At 40.1% G+C, this 27,653-nt stretch overlaps 1 protein-coding gene across 2 annotated transcripts in view; it reads left to right on the top strand.

Moving 5' to 3' along the window:
* The window catches only part of cdh8 (cadherin 8), a 190,429-nt gene that overhangs the window by 140,390 nt on the left and 22,386 nt on the right, over positions 1-27,653 (top strand). For both annotated transcript variants that reach the window (XM_028434324.1, XM_028434315.1), the window contains exons 5-7: positions 10,284-10,451; positions 10,538-10,725; positions 22,601-22,848. In XM_028434324.1, coding sequence (XP_028290125.1) covers positions 10,284-10,451; positions 10,538-10,725; positions 22,601-22,848 — 604 coding nt within the window. The remainder of the gene's footprint in view (positions 1-10,283; positions 10,452-10,537; positions 10,726-22,600; positions 22,849-27,653) is intronic.

Below are 27,653 nucleotides of genomic sequence, written 5' to 3'. Positions count from 1 at the left end.
TAACCGCTGTGCCAAAAGCCGTATTAGAGACTTCAGCTGGAATAATATAATGTCATGGGACTGTCCCTACTCTCAGATCCAGAATCATCAACTTTTACAAACTCCAGCTGAGAAGGTAGTCTCCCTTCCCTCCAGGACATTTAGAGCACCTGTTTCACCCGCAAAGCCCTCTGTATTGTTGGTGACCCCACCCACCCACTACACAACCTTTACAGTCTGCTGCCATCTGGGAGGAAGCTGCAGAGTCTCCGGGCCAGGACCAGCAGACTGAGGGACAGCTTCATCCCCGAGGCTCTAAGAAATCCCCCTGCACACAATAACTCTGGAATAACCCTCTCCAAAAGAAGTCTCATTTACACCAGCCACTTTCTGCAACATCACACTGCCCTGCACTACTTTACTATATAATAGTTATAATTATATATATTTATTTTCATATTCTTATCTGCATTCTCACTGTAAATATTGTAAATACTTGTTGTGTTGTTGCATGTGTGTGATTGCTGTATTTTATCACAGATGTTACTGCAGCGCAGCGCTGCTTTAGTGGGCTTGTCTGACTGCTTCAGTAGTAACGCCCATAATCAAGGCAGTTTTTGAATTCCCTCCTCGTGGCAGGTCAGCAGAAAGCAGGGGTTTAGTTAATCTTTATGCGTACGTCTTCAGAAGACCTGTAAGCGATATCACAGAGTTTATAATCAGAGATATGAGGATGCATGTGCTGCAGCTTTGACTTAGAGTAAACGCCAGTAGAAACCAATGCTGACACTAATAGCAGAGGTGTAAAGATTACCGATATATCTTACTCATGTAGAAGTACTGTACTTAATTGAAATTGTACTCAAGTACAAAAACAAGGAAGTCATCAAAAACTTAAGTACAAGCAAAAAGTAGCTCAATTAAAAAGCACACAAAGTAAGTTACTTTCACCCCCCACATTTATTTTTTGGTAATACGTCTTGCCACGGTTCCCTTGCATACAGTAAACATCTCATGTATAAACTTAAAAAGAGATAAAATATTGCACAATTAGAACTTAAAGCTGCAGTTTGTAATTTTTTTTTGGCAGCATTTGGTCAAAAATCCATAATCATCTTTGAGCATAGTGTTCTGAGAGGAGAGTGAATCTCTTCTTCTGACCCTATAAATAACATTAATAAATCCGGGAGCGTGAGGCTGGATGTCAGCCTATCAGAGATCTTTCTACAAACACATGTGCTCCATGAGCTGTTTTGGGTGTTTTTATTGGCTGCTCAACTGAAGTCAGGCACGTTCACGTACGTATCGGTAATAAAGGTGCAAAGTCTCCATCTCACCTTTAGGCATAACAGTTAAGTGACAAATCAAGAAGAAAAAGGCAGACTGAGGTGGAGAAGCAACAGATAGAAGTCACAAACACTGAGGGGGAATGGATCGCTTTGCGTCCTCACGGACCTGTGCAAGGTCCATAGCACGTACTGGTGATAACAGATGGGATAAATCATGTGTAAACTTAAGAGAAGCGTATTCAAGGTAAATTCATTTTACAGTCTGGATGCAGTGATGGTTATCAGTCTGCGCTGGCTCAACAAACATAACCTACGTCGGTCGGTCTGGTCTATGTGACATCCAAAATAGGTCGGCATCTGAATGCCACGACCACAACCTCATCTGGACGTTGATATGACGTTCAACGTTTGAAGCGATTTCACTTCTCATATGAAATTTAAACAGCCTTGCAATTCCACACACAGTCACAGACACATGTGTGTGTGTGTATGTGCTTCTGTTTATTAAAAATCATTATTCAGTATTATCCACCCTCACTAGGTATATATCCAGGTGCATGCAAACTTTTAAAGTAATAAATAATGTTGAGCTCCCATTGAGCAAGTCATCGTTGTTTCAACAGAAGACAATTTTTTTGGACGTCGTCGGGTCAGGTTCATTTAACAAACGCACACACAACAAGAACGTTAAAATTACATGTAAAAATACCCCCAAAGGTAATGGTATTGTATGCTCTTACAGTGCAAAACAGTTATTAAAACATATTTTAAAGTTTCAAATAACTAACAAAATACCTTTGAAAAATGATGTTTATAGAAAATATTTTCTTGTGGTTATAGTCGCTGTGCACTTGAAAGCATAAGGTCAGGGGGATCGTACCCATCGTGGGCCACCTTTATTATTCCGTCTTTTTGGGATGTCTAGAATACGTCGTTTTCGGCTGTCCAAAAAAAACGTCGTAAAAACTTTCACTCTGCATCCGCCAGAGACGTCTTCTCAACGTCAGGCCATCACGTCTGCTCAGTGGGATGGATTATGTTCAGTGTGCTTTCATAACCCAATCTGATTGGTCAGCTATGATGTAATGCATTTGCTTGTTGTCTGGTCATTACATTTTTTGTAGTTTCACAATGTCCCATGATCATTTCAAAACAAAAAAATAATAACAATTTACTCAGTAATGGTTGGTTGTAGAAATGTAATGAATTATTTTAACTTCTGCTAAAACATACCTAAGTACAAGTAAAATTACTGATTTAGAAATATACTAAACAAAATACCCATGAAAACAACTCAATTAAGCAGTAACGTGAGTAGTTGTAATCTATTACTTTCTCCTCTGACCATAAGGATGTGACATCATCTGTTACTGAGCAGTGAGCAACATGAGGAGAAAGAAAACAGGACAGAAGTTTCTTGCGGTTTCAACATTTTAAAAGTATTTAAGGGTTAAAGTTGGCGTTATTTAGTCAATTTATCATAGAGAATAACTGGTCAGACACTGATTCATGAGTTTGCTGAGTTAACTGTTTCTAAAAATGTATTTATTCATTTAAATTTTTTTAATAAATATGTAATTTATGAGACTTGTGAGACATTTTATGAATAGTTTCTTGGAATTCAGTACTCATTAAATTCTAATGAACAGAGGGAGCAGCTGTGCTGTGTTGGATGCTGCTTGATGCAACAGTGCAGCCGCTCACTCCGTGCGCACATCTCAGCGATACTGTTCTTGGATTTTTTCATTGGGGAGCCTTCGTGCTGCCCTGTGAATCTCCCTAAACACCCTCTCCCTCTCTGTATATTAAGAGGTTTGTTATTATGAATGTCTGGATCCTGAATGAATGGATATGACATGGTAAACGGGAGGCAATGGATGGTTTAAAATACATGGAGACAGTGATCATCTCATTAAAAAGTATGGTACACATTAAACACTTACTGAGTCGATAATTCTAATGCCTTTTTTATCGATTTAAAATCATAAGTAAACATTTATGAGTGCTTCTGCAGCCTACAGCAGGTAGACCAATCCTGCTGCTTAAACCTGGTCGGGAGCAGGTTTGCGCCACAGACAGTGTTTCCATGGAAACCAAGGTGTTTTCTCTTTGAGAAAATGGCTGTTTCAGGAAGCTCCTGGTTTAACTGAGCCAGACTTTCAGGTTAAACTTTGAAATAATTCTGAGCTAGGTTTGATGAAATAGCCATGGGAACACCAAGACACAAGAGTTAACACAAAAATCAACAGAAACAACTACAAACTGAAACTACACAAAAGCAGTGGCGGCTCCAGAGATTTATTACTGGGGGATCCATGGGGGGGCCGGATTGTTTATAGGAGGTACTAGTGAGCTCTGACACAACAAATACCACATATTCGTGACCAGCACTCTCCATGCGCCGTGACGCACGGGATTCAGCCCGCATGAGGCCACCCACAGCTGGGATTCTCTTATGTGGAGGCAACCGAGGCGGATTACAAAAATGGCAGATGCCATCAGCCTGAGTAACCAAAGACATAATCATTTCAATAACTGTTTTGCACTGTAAAAGCATACAATACCATTAGTTTTGACAGTATTGTAATGTTTATATGTAATTTTGATGTTCTTGTTGTGTGTGCGTTTGTTAAATTAACCTGACCCGACAACGTCCAAAAAAGATGTCTTCTAAACGTTGACTTGCTCAATGGGAGCTTGCAGAGCATAATAAATGTTAATGAAATACACCTGGATATATACCTAGTGACTCTGGATAATACTGAACAATGATTTGTAATAAGTGGAAACATATACACACACGCATGTGTCTGATTTTTTGTGGGTTTGCAAGGCTGTTTAACTTTCACATGAGAAGTGAAATCACTTCAAACGTTGAACGTCACATCAAGGTCTAGATGAGGTCATGGTCATGACGTTCAAATGCCAACCTATTTTGGATGTCATATAGACGTACAGTTGTGGTCCAGACCGACCGATGTGATATGAACATGGTCTAGAAGTCCGGGGACGTCGGATGTTTAGTGGGACCGTTGCGCAGAGAAGCGTGCCGTGAAGGGCACCGAGCACAGGGACAGCACCAGGAAAACAATTTCCTGTGCTGGGGACAACATGCTCTTTTCCATGTTTAATCGTGTTTATCACAAATCCTAACGTGATGTAACAGAACGTGTGTGTGCTCGCTGGCCTTCGTTTGTGCCAAAAGCAGCCAATCTTCCAGATACGTGGCCAAGCGGATGAAGAGAGTGATGTATTTATTTTTTGTATATATATAAATTCATATTTTGAGGGAAGGGGAGGCATAAAGGGGGGTCCCAGATGTTTACAGGAGGGTCTTAAGACCCTTCTTGCCCCTCCCTCCCACCACCGGTACACATAAGTAAATAAACTACTGACTAAAAATGTACAACTAAAACACCACAAGGGCCAAAAACAAACAAAATACAGAACCTAACAGCAATTCAACACCATAGTGAGGGGAACGAAAGGGAAGGAGAGTAAACATTAAATATGCCTTTGGATTTGCATTGTGTAAACTGTATATATAATGTCAATGCTCGTATAGTGCATTGTTAAACCTACAATCGATAAGCTATGTTGTTGACCTGTGCAAAAAGAAACCAACAAAACACTCCAATGAAAACACAAAGACCCAATAACCAAAGGGGGATCAGCCTTTCTCTGTGTAGTATCACAGCTGGCCCACCCGACCAGCAGAATGGTATGCTCTACTGCCCGGAAATAAGTATAAAAGTTTTAAATATTTTTTTGTTGGACAGACGCTAGTAAATTTTGCTATACAATAATATATAGAAAAATGAAAAATACTCTCAAAATTTAGAGTTCCATCACTGATGATGACTTATTTTGTCAGTTCAGGGTGGTGTGGTGATGGAAGCCATGGTATACTCTTTTTCCAATCCAGTATATGCCATACTGACTTTACCTTTATATATTTATCCCTAATAATTACAACATTATTTATGATTATGTTATTCTCTGTTGCTTCACTTTCAAATAAATATTAAAATAAATATTTAGTAAGTTTAACTCTCTCATCTTGTAAAGATACTGTATGTGTAAGCGAGACTTGGTCCAAGCCAAACTGAATTAAAAATGTGGCTTTAGGTGCATTGTAAAACTTCCTTATAATCTTTCTGCTAATTTAATGCCTTAGAAATAAGTTAGAAAATAGTTCTACTTTACTTTTGTTTAAAAAACAATAAAATAAGTTTTATTGCTTGTTTTGAAATTACTCTTGGCTACAGACAAGTTAAAAATCAAGTTTTCCTTCTGATCTTTCTGAATAGCTGTGTGAACACACTGTGGGGAACAAGTCCTTGTCCGGTAAGAGGCTATAACTTCTATGCCTAGTTTTAAGTACAGACAATGGTTTATTAGTTGTGTCATTAGTCTAGCCAGCCCAAGATCTGTGGTATAAATATAACTCCTAATTAACTCTACTGGGATCCTGAATGGTTATAATTTTTAGCGATGTGTTCAACACATTTTAAAAATTCAGTTCGTTTCTCCAGTTTCCAAAGTTGCATTTATATTTCATGTTTCAATTTAGCCTATATACTTCACACCTTAGTACTGAAACTGCCAGTAATGGGTGTTTGCCCCAGTGTGCCGTTTATGTTTTGCAGCTAGAGTGTACACGATTTAGCAGCTGTAAATGGAAGTGGTTGAGAGGTAGAGCGAGCATGGCAGACCAGAGTTAACAGCAGAGTTAACAGCAGCCTCATGCTGCAATAATTTACAAGCATTTCAAAAACCAGATGGGCTGAGGTGCCTGCATACCTCTTATAGTTATTGTTAGCGCCATCAATAATGCTTACTTAAAGGCTTGTCTAATGATTGTAGTTCGATACAGAAATGATTAATAATTACCCACACACTGTGCAGTGTGACATCTATGTGATCCCTTACCCACCTGGAATAAATGATAACTTTCAGGATTTTCCCAAACATTCTCAAAGAGTAACTAAACCCCAAAACAACTTGTTTTCTGCTGAATACATATGTATTTGGGTATTAAGTAGTGCTGTTGATTGATCCTGGTCCAACTCTCAATCAGTTAGTTAAATTATTTCATTTTGGCATATTTTGTTATAAAATGTAAGAGTACCTGCCCTGTATGGGTTATAGCCTGGCTATTGCAATTGATTTTTGCAATTGGCTGAGAACGAGTCTTAGTGATGTTTTAGGACCATCTTGCATTACAAACAAGTACTGTTAGCCCCACCCCTCCTATAAAAACTAGCCGTGGACTCTACAATCTGTGGCAAGTAGGTTGGATTGAGATAATTGTGAATAGAGGTATAGTTCGCGCAGGGCGGCATAGTGGTTAGCACGTCCACCTCACAGCAAGATGGTCCTGGGTTCAAGCCCTGGGGAAGACACTTGGATCTTTTCTGTGTGGAGTTTGCATGTTCTCCCCGTGCTGCGTGGATTTTCTCCGGGTACTCCGGCTTCCTCCCACAATCCAAAAACATGACTGTTAGGTTGATTAGAGTCTCTAAATTGCCCATAGGAGTGAATGTGTGTGAGTGGTTATTTGCCTGTGTGTTTCCCTGCGATGGACTGGCGCCCTTGTCCAGGGTGTACCCCCGCCTAGCGCCCAGTGTGAGCCAGAGATAGGCACCGGCAGACACCCGCAACCCTGAAATAGGACAAAGCGGGTCTGAAAATTAATGGATGGATGAAGAGGTATAGTCAGTATTGAGTAGGTAGTTAACGTAGCATAGATTGTTCTTTGAAGATAATATTGTATAGACTGGACGTGTCTTAACTGGTCCAGGAGCCCCGCCCATAATCAAGACATTTTTTGAATTTCCCCCTAGTGGCAGATCAGCAAAAACATGGGGGTTTCGTTACACTTTAAAGAGTAATGTATTTGTTGCATGTGAAGTAGTGTTGTTGAGGCATTTTTTTTAAAATTCCAGCTCGTGGCACATCAGGCAATGCCAGGGATTTAGTTATATTATGTATCATAAACTCAAAATAGAATTTATCAAAGGTGGAAATAAATAGTTGCTAACAATGAGCCACATGTTGGTGCCCAAGCTATTCCTAGGCCTTAAAATGTGAGTGAAGTGGATAGTGTGTTATTCAAGCTTCAGTTATCCAGCTTTTGAGTAGCATGCTAATAGTAGACAGCTCAGGAAAGTCATAAAATCATAGGCTGAACAAGGGAGAAACAAGTAGGCGATGTCTATCTACATCTACTGTCTTTTTAAAATAGAAAAAGGGCACTGACTGATGAGAATGATGATGCAATTCTATAAAATACGGTCAGTGGTTTTAAAATAGTAACTGTTGTATGTGCATAAAAAACTGTTTTCAGAAACGTGAATATTTAGTTTAGTTTATTTTCATTTGAAGTTTAGTACATAAACGTTGTTCACACATTCTGCAAATGGTATTGAGGCTAGATTAAAAGCTGGTGGTTTTTTCTATTATGTTAACTGATGGCATTGACTAAGTGTCACTGCAAAGCAAAAATTTTTATATCTGAGAAAACCACAACATGTATATCCTAGTTTAGCAATTTTAAGGGCAACCCATAGTCTTTTCTTATCAGGGACTTTACATGTTCATCATGAGCGTGTGTGGGTTCACTCACATGAACAAATAATACTTAAAGGGACGGATTCACAAAACCTTTAGTGGTATTAAAACGTGTGTAAATGTCACTCCACATGCTAATCAGGAGTACAAAGCCAAGGGAATCAGGACTGGGCGTCTTCAGCACGTCAGAATGTACCCTCATTCCATTTAGCGCGTTTACCCCTAATGAATATGCATAGTAGGCAGATCTCCCAGGGGGAGCAAAAATATGGGCGGAGGAAATGCAAATAAATTATGGCAGGGGATGCAATGCGATTCATGAAATCTGGAACTGTTTGCGGGGATTGTTTTAGTACGGAGAAATAGTACAACTGAGAAGCAGGTGCAAACAAACACGCAGTTGACAGAAAACACAGCGGAGATGGAAAAAATGCTCAAGTTGGAAAGCTGGACATGCTGCCCCGGCAGCTGGGGTGCAGACAGTCGTTGTGCGCAGAGAGGGATATATGGATATGAACATGGATCGGACGCACTGCTCCAGTCTGTGTCTTTCTCTCCATGTTTTGACCATCAAAGTCTTGTGTCGTGTTGATGTCAGGCCAGAATCAGCAGATCAGATGCATTATTTACAAAGTGGTGATCACTGATGGACCAATGTTCACATATGAGAGTGTGTGCAACAGTGCTGCTCAGACCTACTAGATTATGGTCAGTAGATCATCTTCAAATATTACATACTGAATGACAGACTGCATTAACTCAGATCAATGGCAGATCAATAGGACGGTTTCTGTCCAAATCTGCCTATTTTTTATGGACTGATCAGAGCAAAGTTACAGGTCCTGACGAAGCACCAACATTAAATTAGGGGAGAAAAACATAATTTGGTTTTTAAGTTGTTTAAAAAAAAAAAAAAAAAAAAAAAAAAAACATTTGTCTTTGTTTCTTTACTTTTCTACATTATTAAATATTAAATCTGCCTCAAATTGAACTTCCTCAAACGTCAGTGTGCTTGTGCGCACTGACGTCTCCACATTAAACAAGCAAAATGCTCATTTAAATAAGGGTGGTCTGCACCAGTTCTGCTCGTGCACTAATCAAAGCTGTAATCTTAGTGAATTCCACGCAGCAGGTGAGGAAACTGTGTCACAAAAGGAATTAGGGAAGCAACTGAATTATCAACCTTTATTTCAGATCTTTGTGAATCGGCTCCTGGGTTTCTAAAAATGAATAAAAGTGCAAGCACTGAAATAGACTGGAATCCTTGCCAGGGTGTACTCCACCTTGTGTCAAGTGAAAGCAGCAGATCCCAGTGAACCTGAACATGTATTATTTAATAAAATTGGAATGGAAGAACATTTCCCTTTATTACTGTCTCTTTATCATTAAGGATTGATAGTGGGTTTCAAAGCTAGTTAAGAACCACTGCTCTAAGGGACAGACGGAATACACTGGATCAGAAACATTGTTCCATTGACCTGCAATGGCTATTCATCCCAATACAACATGTTTCCTTACGCCCACAGTCACCAAATGTTCTATTTTATTTTGAAACCAAAATCATCTTCCAATAGTAATGAGGTTCCTGACATCATCTCCTCCTGCTCATTCACACCCTCACTTTGTATAGATAGTCTGCTTTTGTGTGTGACCCCCAGAAAACAAATACAACCCTGAAATTATTGACATTTCACAGGAAAACCTTTCTGATGCATTAAAGGCAGACAGACAGAATCCTTACCTCTCCCATGTTTTTCATCAAAGCCTAGCACATTATTATTGTCTGAGGCAGCCCAGGACCAATACGGGGTGTTATGCCAAACCCTGGCTTTCATGAGGGGTTTTATTTTTATGTGATGATCCTGCGGGCCTCTGTTTCCTGAGTGGATTATCCCTATATGCCAGCACTGAGCCCTTTTGATATTCAGAGCTGCGGCAGCGTCAATAAGGTCCATTCTGCATACAATATTCAAGATTATACAAGACAGACAGCATAATTCATACTCATTCAGAATACAAATGACTGTCGAGAGTGGAACAGCACATCGGGAAACAAACACAGCTGACTCTCTGAGCTGGGACTGGCTCAGCTATGACTGCCTTAATATACTCACAGAAGCCTCGCTTTTTTTCAGGATAAGAACATGCAGGGATGATGTTTTTTTTTCCCCATTCTACTTAGTGTGGAGTATTCAAGAAAAGTGTTAAAGTGTAGTATAAAAGTAATAAAAGAAGTGGAGTGAAAATTAAAAAGAAGTGTGGAGTATATTGTGAATGTTCTGATATAAACCTGGTTAGAAACTGCAGAGAATTATTGGTATTGGTATAATACATTTCTTTCCTTTGTCTTGTCTTTGCCTGTCTGTCCTCATAGGGGTGTTATTAAAATGAGTATGGGTCATGTTTATAATTGTAATAATAAGTTGGAACTTGTTTCACCAGCTACCATCAAAATTGCTCTGCATGGGATGGATCGGGAGATGAGGGAGGAGTACCTGGTGGTGATTCAGGCTAAAGACATGGGAGGTCACATGGGAGGTTTGTCAGGGACAACCACTGTTACCGTCACACTCACAGATATCAACGACAATCCACCGAAATTCTCCAAAAGTAAGTCAAACTCAAACATCATCATTAATATTTTGGGTATTAGATCAAACAATAATAGACACTTGCATTATCCTGTAATCCATCAGGTTTGTATGACTTTACAATCCCAGAAGATTTGCCCATCGGCAAAATGGGTGGGAAGGTGAAAGCCAATGATCGCGACATTGGTGAGAATGCCAAATCAACATACAGCATTATCGAGGGAGATGACCAAAACGTTTTCGAGATCGTTACTGATGCTCAAACACAAGAAGGAATTCTTCGGGTGAAAAAGGTAAGGCTTTCAAGTACAGTTTGCATGTTGTTCTCTTCATGTTTGAAGGCATTCAAGACAATCATTGGCTTGTAAAGATAAAGCTTTAAACCAAGATACATATAAATATTATTCAGCACCTTCTTGTGAAGTGATTTCCTTTGGAGACAAAGTTTGGTTTTGAAATGTATGGGTTTGAAAAATAGATAAAAACAAGTTTAAGCATATATATAAGCCAGTAGCGGAACAAATCAGAGCCGGGTCGGGGGCAGGGCTAATGACCGAGCCCTTTAAATCAAAATAAAAAAAGCTCATGATAACATCATTTTACAACATACAAATGCCTGCAACAACGGGGCTTACAATCTTCGACACCATGGAGAGTGACTATGTCATTTTGAAGTCCATCAAACGGACATGAAGTACAACAAAACAAGAGAACAACAAAAACATTAGGATGGTCAATAACACAAATTCAAAGCATCTCAGCACCACGGATAGCGACCGTTTTATTTTGACACCCACTTTAACCATTTCAACTCAGAGCCTGTATCATTGGATATAAAGTTTAGTAAAACTGGCACAGCGGCCCACATGTTCACAAACACTATTTCAATATGAAGTTCTATAGGCATACTCACCACTATTTGAAGAGCATACAATGAGCCTTGCGTTCCATGAACTCGTCCACAGTGCTCTGTATGTCCTTTTTCTTTGTTCTCTCATTCTCTATGGACAACATGGCAAGTCCACTCAGTCTCTCCTGTCCCACTGTGCTCATCAACTGGTTTTTAATAAGTTTTAACTAGGAATATGAGCAGGACACATGACTGACATGCGCGCGCAAATGCTGTACATAAACCATGTTGTTTACATATGTGACACTTGAAAAATTGAAAAATGGCAATGAATGAACCGCTGTTAAGGCTCAAAAATAGTTTGTAGTATGTAGAAAGCTTGTCACCTGAGGATGCGGCAGCTTATTTAAGGAAACTTAAGTACAGGTTACAGGACCAATGCAGCATTCCTGAAAACGAGTGGTCATCAGATGTCCGCTCCTGGCCCGATGTTCAATGGCCAGACATTTATACATATCTGATAGAAAAACCCAGTGTATAAACGAAAGAAAACCTAAAAGCATTAAGTCTCTAGATGTTTATAACTGTTATGAACGGGCAGGTAGGACGGCTGCTATACTCCTGTTACCAAAGGTTTCCATGTAATTCTGATCAGTACATTACGTCTGCTCCTCACTGTCCCACGTCTGCATATCAGTCCATTTACAGCTTTTTATGATCACTTTTTACTGAACTGAGATAGCGCTCTGTCCGCTGCCGTGCACGCTCGGATGCACCTAATTTAATATGCATACGTCACACAAAATGGGTCTATATAACCCCTGTATTAATCTGCATGATGAGTGATGTTAAACAGACTGCTCATACTCTGTGCACCTCTGGGCACAAGTCATGGAGGGCCCGCCTTCTCCAGCTCTCCTGAGCCAGTTCCCTTAAGTCCTACCTCCTATCTGGGCCCTTCCCGGCCTCCCAGCCCCCCCTATAGCTCCGCCCCTGATATAAGCGATATCACACAAAAAGGAGTGCTGTTGTGATGAAATATCATAACTGGTGTGATTCAGTCGTAGATAATCAAACCAGTGCTGATATTTCACATGACCTTGCATGACCTCAAGTATGATATTGCTTTTATACAACAGTTCTACAACTACATTTCATTAGTTAACAGTAATAAGTGACAAGAAATTATGATTTGTTTTGTATATTTAATCATTTGGCTTCACCAACAAAAATAGTTCCACAAGTGAGGAACACACACACACACACACGCTATTTTCACACTGTAGGCAAATGCAACTTAAATCCGATCTTTTTGCCCATATGCAACTTGTATCTGATATGTTAAAGACATTCTGAATAGCACAATTAAGATTTAAATGAACTCTTCATCATTGAAGCCACTGACGATTTCTATCCCAACACTGTTGACTCAGACTCCGCATCCAAACACTCCGCTGTAAAGATGTAGCAGCCATCACAGCAAACGGATAGAGCGATGAACCTTCTTTCTGTTTCAGTTTCCTTAGAGTTGTGAAGTGCTGACTTCGGGTGGAAAGAATATTTTTCTGTGAAACACAGTCCTACACTGGACACCATATTTACTTCCATAAACACCGTACGTGCATGAGGGGTCAAGGGTCACCGTTGGCCCTCTTCTGCACATGCGTGTCACTTCAGCGTTGCATTTGAGTATTTGAAAAAATCCAAATTGTGCATTAAGACCTGTAGTGTGAAAGTAGTGACAGTGTACTGTGGTGCGTAGCCCAAGATGTAACAGTAAATAACAGTATTTAGATCAGATCAGTTGTACAGCGGAGTGGTATGATTTGTATGAAGTCCCAGTGCTGTTGTTGCTCTATATCAGCACTTTGATATAGAGCAACAACATATTTACTACATATATTTGTATTATATTCTTTATAGGGCTTGCAGGTTAACAAGCACAGAACTGTAAAACGTCCACAACAATGATCTGTGCAGGGCTGAATTAATAAATACAGTACATATAGTGCACAAAAAAGTCAAATCATTGTGTTTCCCTTAAAGAAAATGCCAAAATTAGTGAATTATGTGTTTGAACACTTTGAAAGCACCATGCTTTCAAACTTATTTTATTATACCATTTTTGTTGAACTTTAGAAAGTTCAGTTTGATTTGACTGATCTTTATAATGGTAAACTTCATCCATCAGCTGCCTGTCAATAATCCTCATGTTATTTTAACATTTTCTTTGAGTTGTCCCCACTGCTAAATACTCCTCATCAGAGTACATTATTGATGAAGGGAAATAGAATATTAAATAGCCTACTTAATGTCTCATTTTTGAAGTTGGATTATTAATGTTTTGAAGGGAAATAGGTTATCAAAAATATTGCATTATTGGGTACAGTATATGGTATGCAAAAACTATATGGTATGCAAAAACTTCCCACTCCCCTAAAAGGTGTGCCTGCCCTGTTAAGGAACCACTGCTCTGTTGCATAATAATAATAGTAGTTTTAACTGACTATATACAGTATGTGGAACATTTTGGGCAAAATGTTTTACAATTTAAGCAGTTATTCTAAAAATGTGAAATATTGTTGTTGTGGTGCAAAAACATGTTTTTGCTAGCCTTTGCTACTCTTTTCTTTGTGCATAAAGAACCTGTTTTCACACTATACTGATAAATAGATTTTGTGTAGATGGTTGTTGTTGCTTGGCAGTGTATGATTCTGAATTTCGATAAGCACAAACCATCACCATTTTTGTTATGGCCCGAAGGTACTAAAAATGTAGTAAAATAAAAAAAACACTAAGGAAGGCTTTTTAGCATCCAGCTGAATTTGATGCCACAAAGAATTACAACAGATCGGATGCAGAGTTTACTACATACTATAAAGAATGGCACTAAATGTGAACCTTAAATTTGATAAAACACGCTGCCTCTACCTAGCTTTAAGTGATTACTGTGTGTTTGTGTTCTTGACTGTAGGAGAAATTATCGCTGAAAGACAATAAATGTTTCACCCAGTTGCCCTCTGAGCAGCTAGGAAAGTAAAGGTGAGCTTAAGCGAATACTTCTAAATTACAATTGTTTTTTTTCAATAACATCTCAAGTGAAACTATGACATAACATTGCGCAAAAAAAGAGAAAAAAGCTGTAGCTCACTTAGCTTAGGGCAAACTGCAACATGCTGTTAATTGGCTCAGTTTATTGTCTCATTTTAGTAAAAATGTTTGTTTTGCTGACACATAATCCCATCGCCTAGAATAGAGCTTCACTAGCCCGTTGTAGATGAAACATATCCACAGCTGAACCAAAAGCAGCAATAATGAAGTGTTACCTTGTTAATTACTTGCCAAAAAGCAAACTGTATTAAAAAAAAGCTATGTTCAAAATGTGAAGGTCACCATTACATTTGTAGCATTTTATGAATGATAAAATGAATTAGGAATACCTAAATTCCTGAAAGGCTTAAACCATTTCATATACATGCTCAGTCAGCCATGAAAATATGGAATAGATGATGGATTATTTCTTTAGAATGCCTCCTGGGACAGGGCATTTTCCAAAACTTTAGCTAATATGCAGTGTACCCTGGCTGTGGTGGTTAGTGTTTCATCCAAAGTAGGCAGATACCAAAAAGAAGGCAATGCATTAAACTTGGCCCAGGGACCAATAACAGCCAAGCCCCATTGAGGAACATGTTGAACCATATAATGAGTATCAGGCTGACTCATTTTAAATGCACACACCAAAACAATACACCAACACTATTGTCTGAGAATGGGGACTGGACCAAAGAACAACAAGAACATTCTTGATATCTTGCATGTGGAAGGTGAAACAAAATACAACAAAGATAGTGGAGTCAGATTTTAATTTAAATTTCTTGTAATTTTAAATTTATCTTCATTTGTTTTTAAGGATTTAAGTGGTTTTAAGGGGCCATTACAGGATGCTTCAAAGGCTGGATCTTGCCAGTGAGCCACTAATTTGAGAGCCTTGGAAGATAATTTCGTTTAATACATGGTCTGATGGGTCAATATTTTTTTGCAACAATAAATGGAAAAACGAACAAGGAATTGAATTTGTGATATTTAAGCAAAGAAAACCAAAAAACAAAACAAAAAAAAAAAAAAAAAACAGCACAACTTAAGTTTTCCAGTAATCTGTATTTCAAACTTTTCTAGGATTTGTTTTTCAATCACATGTTGAATCAATGTTTACAAAGAAAAACCCAACATCCTTTCGACGCGTCAGGCTATTTTGTGATGCAAAATGACTTTACTCCAGGGATGTATGCTAGGACTTTGTTGTAGTGTGAACAATGAGGTGTGTGGGAGGTGGAAAGTAGAAAATCTGATGGGAACACAATTGACAGGCACCAAAGATAACATCAGAGCTGAAGAACAAGCATCACACATAGTCATAACATCTACTGTTGACAAGGCAAATGTCAAATGTGTTAGTCATAGCAAACCTCTTATTCAGTGTCCCACAGAGAGATTTGTTCCTTCCATCTCTATTCAGCTTTCTTTCTCAAGTCCCACGTTGGGTTCTCACTTAAGCAAAGTGCAATGGATGGTAATGTGCGCAGAAAGGTGTAAGGCACTTGTGCACGGACTTTTCTTACCACCCTCCATAAACTTGAAATGAGGTGAAACAAGTAGCTGTGCTTCCTTTCCTTTGTTGTACACCCCTCTCTGGTGTTACTCTTCAACAAGGGTGACAGGAGAAAATATTTTGTGCAACATCTGTGCAGATCTACAAGCCTCCATCTGATGCCAAATTCAAACATTTTAGAGATCCTTTCCGGCAAGGTTAGAACATATTGATCTAACTAAGGCTGGAGGGCTACGGACCATGGGAGAAATTATTTGCTGTTGGAGTTTTAAGCTTTTTATCTGCCCGCCCCAGGCCTGTTGAGAGATGTTAGTGGGGATGCTGAGTTTTCACCCCTGCAGCCACGCTGCACTTTGAATTCTCTAAATGCCCCATGTGTTTACATTGATTTGGGGCCAACACTCTGGTGAGACAAAAACCTGACACATCAAGATTGTGGATGAATACAATGACAAAAATGAACTCTCATATTGAAAATTAGAATTAGTTAGACTATGAGGTGTGTACACACTATGTATTTATTTGTCCTTATTTTTCATCATTTTATTTACACTGTAAATCAACAGTAAATCTATTTACTAAGTGAAGCTCTCTAGCATTTCCTCATACAAAATGTTTTATTATATATATATATATATATATGCTAATACAGTAATAGCATAATAATAGCACTATATATATATATATACATAATACAGTTCAAAACTGCTATTAGCCTTGTTTAATATTTTAGTTGCTCTTTTAGTTAAGAATACCGTATTTTTCAATTTTTTTTAAACTCAAGGGCATTATAAAATATATAAAGGTTTCATTTTCAATGTGGAAGTTGTTTTTAAGGAAAAAAACAACAGCACAAAATATATTGTATTTATTTTGAATCTATAAAGGAACGTTTATGTCAGGAAACCAAGTGTTTTTCTTCCATTGTACAACTTATGGATTGTTAAAAAGTATTGCATTTCAGCCTTTCTTGCAACCTACATAATGACAATGACTTTTCCCACAGTAAAACATAATACAACATGTTTGTTCATATTTTTCTGGAGTTATTTTTTTTGTAAAGGGGAGATGAAGATATATGTTCATATTTTAAGCCTATACCAAAAAAAAAGAATAAAAAATGCTTGTGGCATATTCATAAAACCCCATTGTTTTTGTTTTTTTTTCAGCAAAAACAAGATTTCTAATAGTCGTAGCTTTACAGCGGTTGGATATACATTTATTTTGTAAACTCTAAAAAAAATATATATATATATATATATATATATATATATATATATATTTACTCATTGTATTTGCATACTGTATTGTCACTGTTTATTGGAGTTAGGAAATCATTAATGTTTCCTCAGTCCCTAAGGTATTTACTGTTATTTTCAACACAGAAAGCATCATTATCACCTCACTTTCATAGTAAGACTGTTTGTCATGGTCAGTAAAATCAACTGCTGAGTTACAAAGAACTCGTCTAAACATAAAAAAAAATCTTGCTTTTACTGTGATTTTCTCTGCATCTCTTCATGCGCTCTCATCTTTGAATCCTCTCTGCTCTATTTGCACTCTGTCCTGTGCTTTTAACTTCCAAAAATGAAATACAAACTCATCTCTTAAAAGCTTTTGTAATCAAACTGAAGCAAGAAGATTAGTCGTTATATAACCATTATTATGTAATTATTTTTTTCTCATCCTAATCTTCTATCATTAGCACTTTAAGTGTGGCTTTTGTCTTTTTCCAAAAGTAACCACAGAGAGTGACTGTATCTTGCTCCACATACGTTGTAGTCAATGGGGCAATTTAATGTTTAATGCCAATTGTACTTCTTGCTCCAAGTGGAAATCAATACCAAGTTTTATTTATTGCAAGGACAACACAGATTGCACATATCCGACCCCCAAAAAAATAAACCAAATACAAACCCACAAGGATTTTCTGAAAAACAACTATTACCAAAAATAACTTGGTAACTGTTCCCCTATCTCAACATCATTTTTGAGTATTGGTGCATTTAGATCTTGATTTAAATATGACATAATCTACCCTATGATATCTTAATGTGTTATAGTATCAAGTCACCTAGAAAACATGCCCCTCTTGCCTCGACTCTCTCCCAAAATGGAAGTAATTCTATCAAGATTGTGGAATGATAATAATTGAAAAGGGAATGATGTCATACGAGCAAGAAAATACTTTATTATTGAGTGGATGGATGAGAGAGAATATGTGGGGTTTGCACAGGCTTGAGGAGACTTCAGAGTGTGTGCGCTAGCATCTTGTCTCATTGGTGCTATTGCTGTCTTTATGTCTGTATTCACAGATACCCTTCCTCCGACAAGCACCTTAATTACAAGCCTGAAGCACACGGCAACTGGCCCTGTCTGACCCCGGGGACATTTCCTTTGGCTGCAAGATGTTTAATCAAAACTAAATATGTTCAATTTGTTCATTTATTCATTTGACTGATCTTTACAATGGTAAACTTCATCCATCAGCTGCCTGTCAATAATCCTCATGTTATTTTACCATTTTCTTTGAGTCCCCACTGCTAAATACTCCTCATCAGAGTACATTATTGATGAAGGGAAATAGAATATTAAATAGCCTACTTAATGTCTCATTTTTGAAGTTGGATTATTAATGTTTTGAAGGGAATAGGTTGTCAAAAGATATTGCATTATTGGATACAGTGAGGCCCATTTGAATTTCCCAAAAAATAAACTTTTGTTTAGTTAGGGTAGAAGTAATTCTATCTCTTTATTCTAGAATTGAGTAGAATAGGAAGTAAACCTAGAGGTGATACTGAATGTATATTTTTCTGTCTCGGGCATCCTGGGAAAAGCCAACAAAGTACTACTCCTATGAAATGAACAAAGAACTATCAGTCAAGAACATTATGTAGGGTAATGGTATGCCAATTTCAATTATTGTAGCAAATGGTGCAAAATGGCTTTGTTTTGAACAAATGTCCACTTTTATAATTATTCCAGTGTAATGATGATTCTCATTCCCTTTTAGATGAGACAGTTCTGATGGTGAATTTAAAATGCAAAGCATGTGTTGTTTTCGAAGAAACAAGAAATAATTTCTGTTCTTTTGCACAGATAAATTATTGAAATGTTTGTAGTTTGTGTTACTTTGAAAACACTAGTACAGTGTAGGATGCAGATCAATTTGATGATGAATAAAGTTGTGTTTGTAGCAAAAACAAAGAGTTGATATTGTCATGAACACAACAGGTTGTGTGAATCAAAAAATGTAATTTAAGTGAGCATAAATGCAATAGTTCAAGTTAAATGGCTTAACACCTTTTGCCAGGCAAGCCAGAACTTAGAGTACTGGACTGCATTTATATATTCAGTTGTTCTCTATCCATATTCAAAACCCAGCCCCCCATGTACTCATGTGACAAGTTCCATTGCTGCATTCACCTGCATTCTCCACCATTAAACTTAATCATCTTTTATTGCTTTCTCATGGCAGACTGAACTCTTAAAGCAGGCACTCTATTTGGCTTTCTGATTCTGTACTTCTAATATGCAAAATGACATAAAGAGAGCCCGAGGCAAAACACATGACTAATGCATCTCATTAGTAGAGATCTAAATAGATATACATTCAATGTTAGTGCCAGCTCTCAGCTTTTTATGATGCTTTTCAAGGATGTGTGAAATTATTCATTAAAGAGATATAGTATTATTCTCAGAAAGGGAAGCAGGCTCATCATTATATGGAAGAACTGGAAGTTTAAAGGAAAGGCTGAAATCAGAAGGCATGTTGTGATCTGCTTAGGCTCGTATACATTTTTATATTAGCCCATCTACATCTGATATTAGGCATACAACCCTTTGCAGGCCATCACAGGGCCGCATAGAGACAAATAACCATCTATGCACTAAGTGCCATACCCTCCCATGTGCAGATTCTGGCTACGCATTTTTCTCCCCTTCCACTTTACAAAATTACAATTTTATTTAGCAGACCCTTTTATCCAAAGTGACATACAACACGAGCAGTTAGGACTGAGGGGCTTGCTCAACTTCCCACAGGGATGACTCAGGTTGGATTTGAATCGGTGACCCTCCGATTACACAGTGCACACCTCTGGGTGGAGTGGCGCTGAAATGTGGGCGTTCCAAGTCAAATCTGGCCTTACGCACATTATCCCATCTGCTTCAGCCCTTTTCTTCCTACGATCTTCTGAACCTGGAATAAGTGCGGCGCCCCTGGAAGCTCACACATTATTATTGCACTAGAAGTTTGGACGCATTTACAATTTACGCAACACAGACTAATAATATTGCAAAAGAGACTCCCAGAAAGAATATATGAACTTATTTTTCTTTCTTTTCATTCTTGAACAATTTGATACACCTGTAAAATTTTCCTTTTCTTTCCACGACAACGTTCATTGATCTGAAATGAACACAAATGGTTTAATAATGATTATCAATCAGCCAGATATGTGACACCTGAAACGTTCATTGAGATGAGAGCATGTGGGGAGGGCAGCACATGTATGCCAAAGGATTGTCCATCTGCATTTCTAATATGTTCACATTCACAAATTTACCAGTTAAAGACTGGACAAAACTGAATGCATCAGCTCAGTGAAACACTGACGGACCTTAGACTTCTATTCATGCTGGTCACACTGATATCCAACTATTTCCGTACTATGCACAACATAAAGCCACAGTTTGGTCACACTATAAGCTTAAATAACAGTGAAACAAGCTGTCATCTATGCACATTAGAGAATTAATTTAGAAATGATGCTCGGCTTCAGGTCGAGCACAGTCACATCAGCTCCATAAGGCATTGGACATTTTAAATTTAAAATAGCTTATTATGTTGGAAGCCAATGCGTCTATTTCACTGGATGTAAACAACATCTATGTCTCCTCAGTAATAATGCAGGATGCTCTGTGGGATCACAGACACTGTCAAAGTCCACCTCGCATTATTTCCGTCAAACCTGCAGCGCATCACACTTATGCAGGCTTTAGAGCTCACAGGGTGATGCGCTCATCTTTTCTGAATGTAGGTATTTCCTACAGTAGTTTAATAAAATTAGACTTTCCACAAAAATGTAAATGTGTCATTAGTATGAGATATAACATATTTTAACTGTGGCTCGGACAAAATCTGCACACTACAATAAACTTATCAAATGAACTGTAACAATGTTCTTCAACAAATAAGGCATTTTAAATTAAATTTGTGTTTTACCATTTCAACAGATTTAATGATATTTACAAGTGTTAGGAAAACTCCATGTTTCATGACTTCCAGACAACCAAAAAACCGACATCATGGCCCTGTTCACCTCCTTGTAAATGAACCATATCAGACCACCTTCATTTACAACCTTATGCGTGTTGGGTCTATTTATGCGTGGTGGGCGTGTCAGGAGTCCGAATGGGAGAATATGCACGTAAAAAATCACTGAAGCGCAAATGGGAGAATAGGGCCCTTATTCACTCTTATTCATCTTATACATGGTACAAACATTTATAGATTTATAGATAATGGAAAACACATTAAATATAAACACAAAACAATTTGTGGGATGAGTTCTTAAATATTATAATGTCAGATATTAATATGTGGGCGGGTGAATAAATACATAGACATTTGTAAAACAATATTATAAAATCTCTTACTTTTGTATTACAAAAGAGAAAAAGATGATGGATTGGTCTCTTACAAAAAAATGCTAATGTAAAAGGAGTTGTTAAGGGATTATCCATCTTAGGGAAGAATTTCTATCCCAAGCTATATAATCAAAGTCACAAGTAGGCGGACAGTGGTCCATACCCACAGCTGACATGTCCATTTACACTTACAATATGACAAACGTAAAAATTTGGCCAGAGATTATATGTTCCCCTATGAGTTCTTGCCAACAATGTCTTTACTGATTGTTAGGAATTATACATTGAGACTATAGGGAATAGTAAAAATGAAAGCGGGACTATCAGCTAGTCACAGGCAAGAGAGGCTGAGGCAGTAACAATGACAGAAAGCCATCCAAAGTATTGAGAGGGAGAAAAAGAGAAGAGTGTAGTTTGCATATTCTCTCATGTTTGTATGGGTTTACTGTGGGTATTCCGGCATCTTCCCACAGTCCTAAAGCATTTATGTCAAATTCATTGGAGTTTCTCAAATTTCCAGCAAGAAGTGACTTGTGGTAAAAATAACTGTCAGTCTTATGTGTGATTTATGTGATGGACTGACATCTCATCCAGGGCAGATCTGTGCCTTGCAATCGATGTAACCTCTAACACAGTGGTGCCCAAACACAGGGCTACAAACCGGTACCAGGTAGTCTGCCGACCATTTGTCGAATTTTGTGACCTTTGCTTTTGCCCTCACATCTCCTATTGTTGACTACATTTCATTAGACTCCAAAGCAGCCAGGAAGCATATTTACTGTGAGGGAGATGCCTATGACATACAAAAAGTTAGGCCAACTGCTTTAAATGGCACCAGAAAACTCCTGACTATTTGCACAGAATTGAGCAGGTACCAAAGATAAATTAGAAAATTAACATTGGTTATTTACCTTAAATAAACAGCCCAACTAATTGCCAGTACAGGTGGATAACTATCGGAGATTGTAGCATGTGTGAGATAGAGTTCATGTGAGTAGAGAGTAACTAATAGAGAGCTTGACTTGACAAGTGGCCTTTTTACCTTCTTTCCTTACAGCCCTTGGACTATGAGACCAGAAGAGCCTACACCCTCAAAGTTGAAGCCACCAACGTCCGCACAGAGCCTGGCAGCAGTGGGCCTTTCAAAGACACAGCAACAATGAAGATTGTGGTGGATGACTCAGATGAGCCTCCCATTTTCACCAAACCCATGTACTTGCTGGAAGTGAATGAGAATGCCCCCATCAACACAGTCATTGGGATGGTTGCAGCTAGGGACCCAGATTCCACTGGAAGCCAAGTCAGGTAAGTTGGAGGCAATGTTTTTGTCTTTCCAGTCTTTAATAGACAGTTTTACTTAAATGGTTGATACTGGGTTTTCCTATTAATTACTTCAAGCTTCTGATCTTTAGAAAATGTATTTTCATGATCTTCACTCCAGCTTTTTTGTTTTTCTCTCGTATCTAATTATGTTATGTATGTGCCACAAAGTCACCTTGACAAGAGGGTATCCAGGCCATTTCAGGCCATTTCTTTCATTCTATCTTGGCATTTCATTAATGCTCTAGTGACTTCCAGCCCACTTTCCCCAGGACAACACTCAACATGTTCAATGTAATAGGTTGGTGTACATGAAGAATGCTGGAAATTTTAGATTGGTTCTGGCTCCACAGCAACTATTTCTATATTTTTCCCTCTTTCCAACAGCATCATCAAGTAAGGAGAGGTGATTCTTGAGAGAAAGGGTTTTGCATGATGTCCCTGAAAAAGTAGAACATTGATGACCACTTTTGACTTTTGCTTTAATTTTAATGTGGCTAAATGGTGCCGTTCACAGTCCTGTGGAAATCCTACAATACATATTTTATATTACAGTAATTAGGAATATGAATTTTCTTTTTCTTTATTTTCTTAACTTTGAAATTTCTGAATACACATTAATCTGGAATAGTTTCAGTATTAATAGGAATATCCTTTCTTTCGTCTTGCCCTTTTGAGTGATTTACAGTATAATATAAGAAAATGTAACTAAATAAATTATGTTGGTAGGTGGCAGCAACCCACTGAAATGATCTCCTTGATCAAACCTATTGTTCGCTTTCATTTTCACACAGTCGTGATTAGACTTTTTTGTCTTTTTATTCTTTTGTTAGGAAATTGGTATGCTCAGAAAATATTATTTCTCAATGATGTGAGTGTTCCAAGCCAAATAGTAAGAGTTGTTTGGATACAAAAAAAGGCTCTTTCAGAAGACTATGAAGAGTTGTTACCTTTTTTTATGATATCCTTGCAGTCAAACTTTCAGGCCTCTATCACGGTGCCCTAAATTGCAGCTTTGCACTGTGTCAATCACAGCACCTGATTTCTCATTGCACTGTTTAGCTCCCTGCACTGTTGTATGGCTAAACATTGGGCATGGTGGCACTGATCCGGTTTTCCCCGCTGTCCGTCGTCACGTAATCCCCACCGGTTGCGTTTTGAGTGCGCCACGGTGCGCTTCAGTTAGGCGACTGTGATGTCGCGAGACAGAGGAGTTCTCACGGTATTTATATAATCGTGCGAGAACACAGTTTTAAGGTATGTGTTATAAATGCAACAATAAACAGATAAACAGGTCAGTGTTCCTAACAAAGAACCACAAGAAGGTTGGACTTTCTGGATTTGTCATAGCCACATTTTTTAGCAACAGCCAACAGAGAAGAGATAAAACTGTACCAGTAAAACATAAACAATTATGTAAGTTATCACATAGAATAACATCAGACTCTTGTGTTTGACTGGCTGTCAGCTTTACATACAATGGCTGCAGCAGCTTGGCTTGAAAAAGCTCACTTTGCAACCTGGCTGAATGATATGGCGGACCTGGAGTGCCACAATTAAATAAATAAATTCACCGTTCATTAATACATTAAAAGTGTCAATCATTAATTAAATGTGTCAATAATTAATGAAATCATTTTTTTTAATTTTGTGGTTTGGTGTTGCAGCAGTTCATAATTCAATATTATCTGTCAAACTCCCTCGTCACAATCTGTGGGGGCGGTTTCCTAACACTGACTAGTTACCTGAACATCAAGTCAAGCTAAATCGATCCTTGACAATGGATTGGGGCAAATCTCGTAAACATTATTCTGATACACTGGGTGGCACTATATAATCTGTACGTTGGTTTTGTACTATATTCCTGCTTCTACATTCCCAGTGAGGCCTAAAATCTCTCTCACCAACTCCCTGGAAAGTTCATGCACATCCTCCATTGTTGTAGCCACCATGAATGGAAAGAGTGAAGACCAAAGCAATGGATTTCGATGGATTGATGTTAGTTTGACAGCGTTTGACTGTTAAAAGTAATTCACACAGCACAACGGTGCGTAGGACCCTATTGTATTGCACCTCCATCCATCCATCATCTTCTGCCTCCGCCAGGTCGCGGCAGCAGTCTCAGCAGAGATGCCCAGACCTTCCGATCAACGCACACCTCCTCCAGCTGTTCTGGGGGGACCCCGAGGCGACACCAGGCCAGCTCAGAGACATAGTCCCTCCAGCGTGTCCTGGGCCTTCCACGAGGCTTCTTCCCAATAGGACATGCCTGAAACACCTCCCGAAGGACGCGACCAGGAGGCATCCGAAACAGATGCCCGAGCCACCTCAGCTGGCTCCTTTTGACGTGAAGGAGCAGCGACTCTACTCTGAGATCCTCCCGAGTGACTGAGCTTCTCACCATATCTCGAAGGGTGCGCCCAGCCACCCTGCGAAGGAAACTCATTTCGGCCGCCTGTATCCGCAATCTTGTCCTTTCGGTCATTACCCAAATCTCATGACCATAGGTGAGGGTAGGAATGTAGATCGATCGGTAAATTCAGAACTTTGCCCCCCAGCTCAGCTCCCTCTTCACCACAACAGTCCGATACAGCGACCGCATCACTGCTGACGCCGCACCGATCCGTCTATTGATCTCACGCTCCATCCTACCATCACGAACAGGACCCCGAGATACTTGAACTCCTCCACTTGAGGCAAGGACTCTCCACCGATCCAGAGAGGGGAAGCCACTTTATTCCGGTGGAGAACCATGACCTCAGATTTGGAGGTGCTGATCCTCATCCTGGCCGCTTCACACTCGGCTGCAAACCGCCCCAGTGCATGCTGAAGGTCCTGATTTGAGGAAGCCAACAGAACAACATCATCTGCAAACAGCAGAGATGAAATCCTGAGGTTCCCAAATCGGACCCCCTCCGGTCCCTGGCTGCACCTAGAAATTCTGTCCATAAAAGTAATGAACAGAACCGGTGACAAAGGGCAGCCCTGGCGAAGACCAACATGCACTGGGAACAGGTCTGACTTACTGCCGGCAATGCGAACCAGGCTCCTGCTGCGGTCATACAAAGGGCCCCGGACCCCATACTCCCGCAGCACCCCCCACAGGGCACCATGAGGGACACGGTCGAACGCCTTCTCCAGATCCACAAAGCACATGTGGACTGGTTGGGCGAACTCCCACGAACCCTCGAGCACCCGATGAAGGGTATACAGCTAGTCCAGTGTGCGTGACTGGGACAAAAACCGCATTGTTTTTCCTGAATCCGAGGTTCGACTATCGCGGGATCCTCCTCTCCAGCACCCTGGAGTAGACCTTGCCGGGGAGGCTGAGGAGTGTGATCCCTCTGTAGTTGGAGCACACCCTCCGATCCCCCTTCTTAAAGAGAGGGACCACCACCCCGGTCTGCAGATCCAGAGGCACTGTCCCCAACTGCCACGCGATGTTGCAGAGTCGTGTCAACCAAGACAGTCCTACAACATCAAGAGACTTAAGGTACTCAGGACAAAGCTCATCCACCCCCGGAGCCCTGCCCCCGAGGAGCTTTTCAACCACCTTGGTGACTTCAGCCCGGGTGATGGGCGAGTCCGCCTCTGAGTCCCCAGCCTTTACTTCCTCATCGGAAAACGTGGCAGTGGGATTGAGGAGACGATCGAGGTACTCCTTCCACCGCCCGACAACATCCCCAGTTGAGGTCAGCAGCTACCCCAGTGCACTGTAAACAGTGTTGGTGAAGCTTTGTTTCCCCCTCCTGAGGCGCCGAACGGTTTGCCAGAATCTCTTCGAGGCCGACTGATAGTCCGCCTCCATGGCTTCTCCGAACTCCTCCCAGACCCGAGTTTTTGCCTCTGCGACCACGTGGGTTGCAGCACGCTTGGCCTGCCGGTACCTCTCAGCTGTCCTACCAGCCAAAAAGGCCAGGTAGGTCTCCTTTTTCAGCTTGACGGCATCCCTTACTTCCGGGCGCCACCACCAGGTTCGGGGATTGCCGCCACGACAGGCACCTGAGACTTTGCGGCCACAGCTGCGAATGGCCGCATCGACAATGGAGGAGGAGAACATGGTCCACTCGGACTCCATGTCTCCCACCTCCCTCAGGATCTGGGTGAAGCTCATCCGGAGGTGGGAGTTGAAGACCCCACTGACAGAGGGATCCACCAGACGTTCCCAACAGACCCTCACCACACGTTTGGGCCAGCCAGGTCTGACCGGCTTCCTCCCCTGCCAGCGGATCCAGCTCACCACCAGGTGGTTATCAGTTGACAGCTCAGCCCCTCTCTTCACCCGAGTGTCCGAGACACGCTGCCGGAGATCAGGTGATACAACTACAAAGTCGATCATTGACCTCCGGCCGAGAGTGTCCTGGTGCCACGAGCACTTATGGACACCCTTGTGCTGGAACATGGTGTTCATTATGGACAAACTTTAACTAGCACAGAAGTCCAATAACAAAACACCACTCGGGTTCAGATCGAGGAGGCCGTTCTTCCCAATCACCCCTGTCCAGGTCTCACTGTCGCGGCCCACGTGGGTGTTGAAGTCCCCCAGTAGAACAATGGAGTCCCCAGTCGGGACACTGTCTAGTACCCTTCCCAGGGACTCCAGGAAGGCCGGGTACTCTGCGCCGATGTTGGGCCCGTAGGCCGAAATAACGGTGAGAGACCTGTCCCCAACCCGAAGGCGTAGGGACGTGACCCTCTCGTTCACTGGGGTAAACTCCAACACGTGGCGGCTGAGCTGGGGGCAATAAGCAAGCCCACCCCAGCCCGCGGCCTCTTCCCGTGGGCATCGC

This window comes from Gouania willdenowi, chromosome 3, assembly GCF_900634775.1.
Source record: "Gouania willdenowi chromosome 3, fGouWil2.1, whole genome shotgun sequence".
Lineage (NCBI taxonomy): Eukaryota > Metazoa > Chordata > Actinopteri > Blenniiformes > Gobiesocidae > Gouania > Gouania willdenowi.
This window is presented reverse-complemented; position numbering and strand designations above follow the sequence as displayed.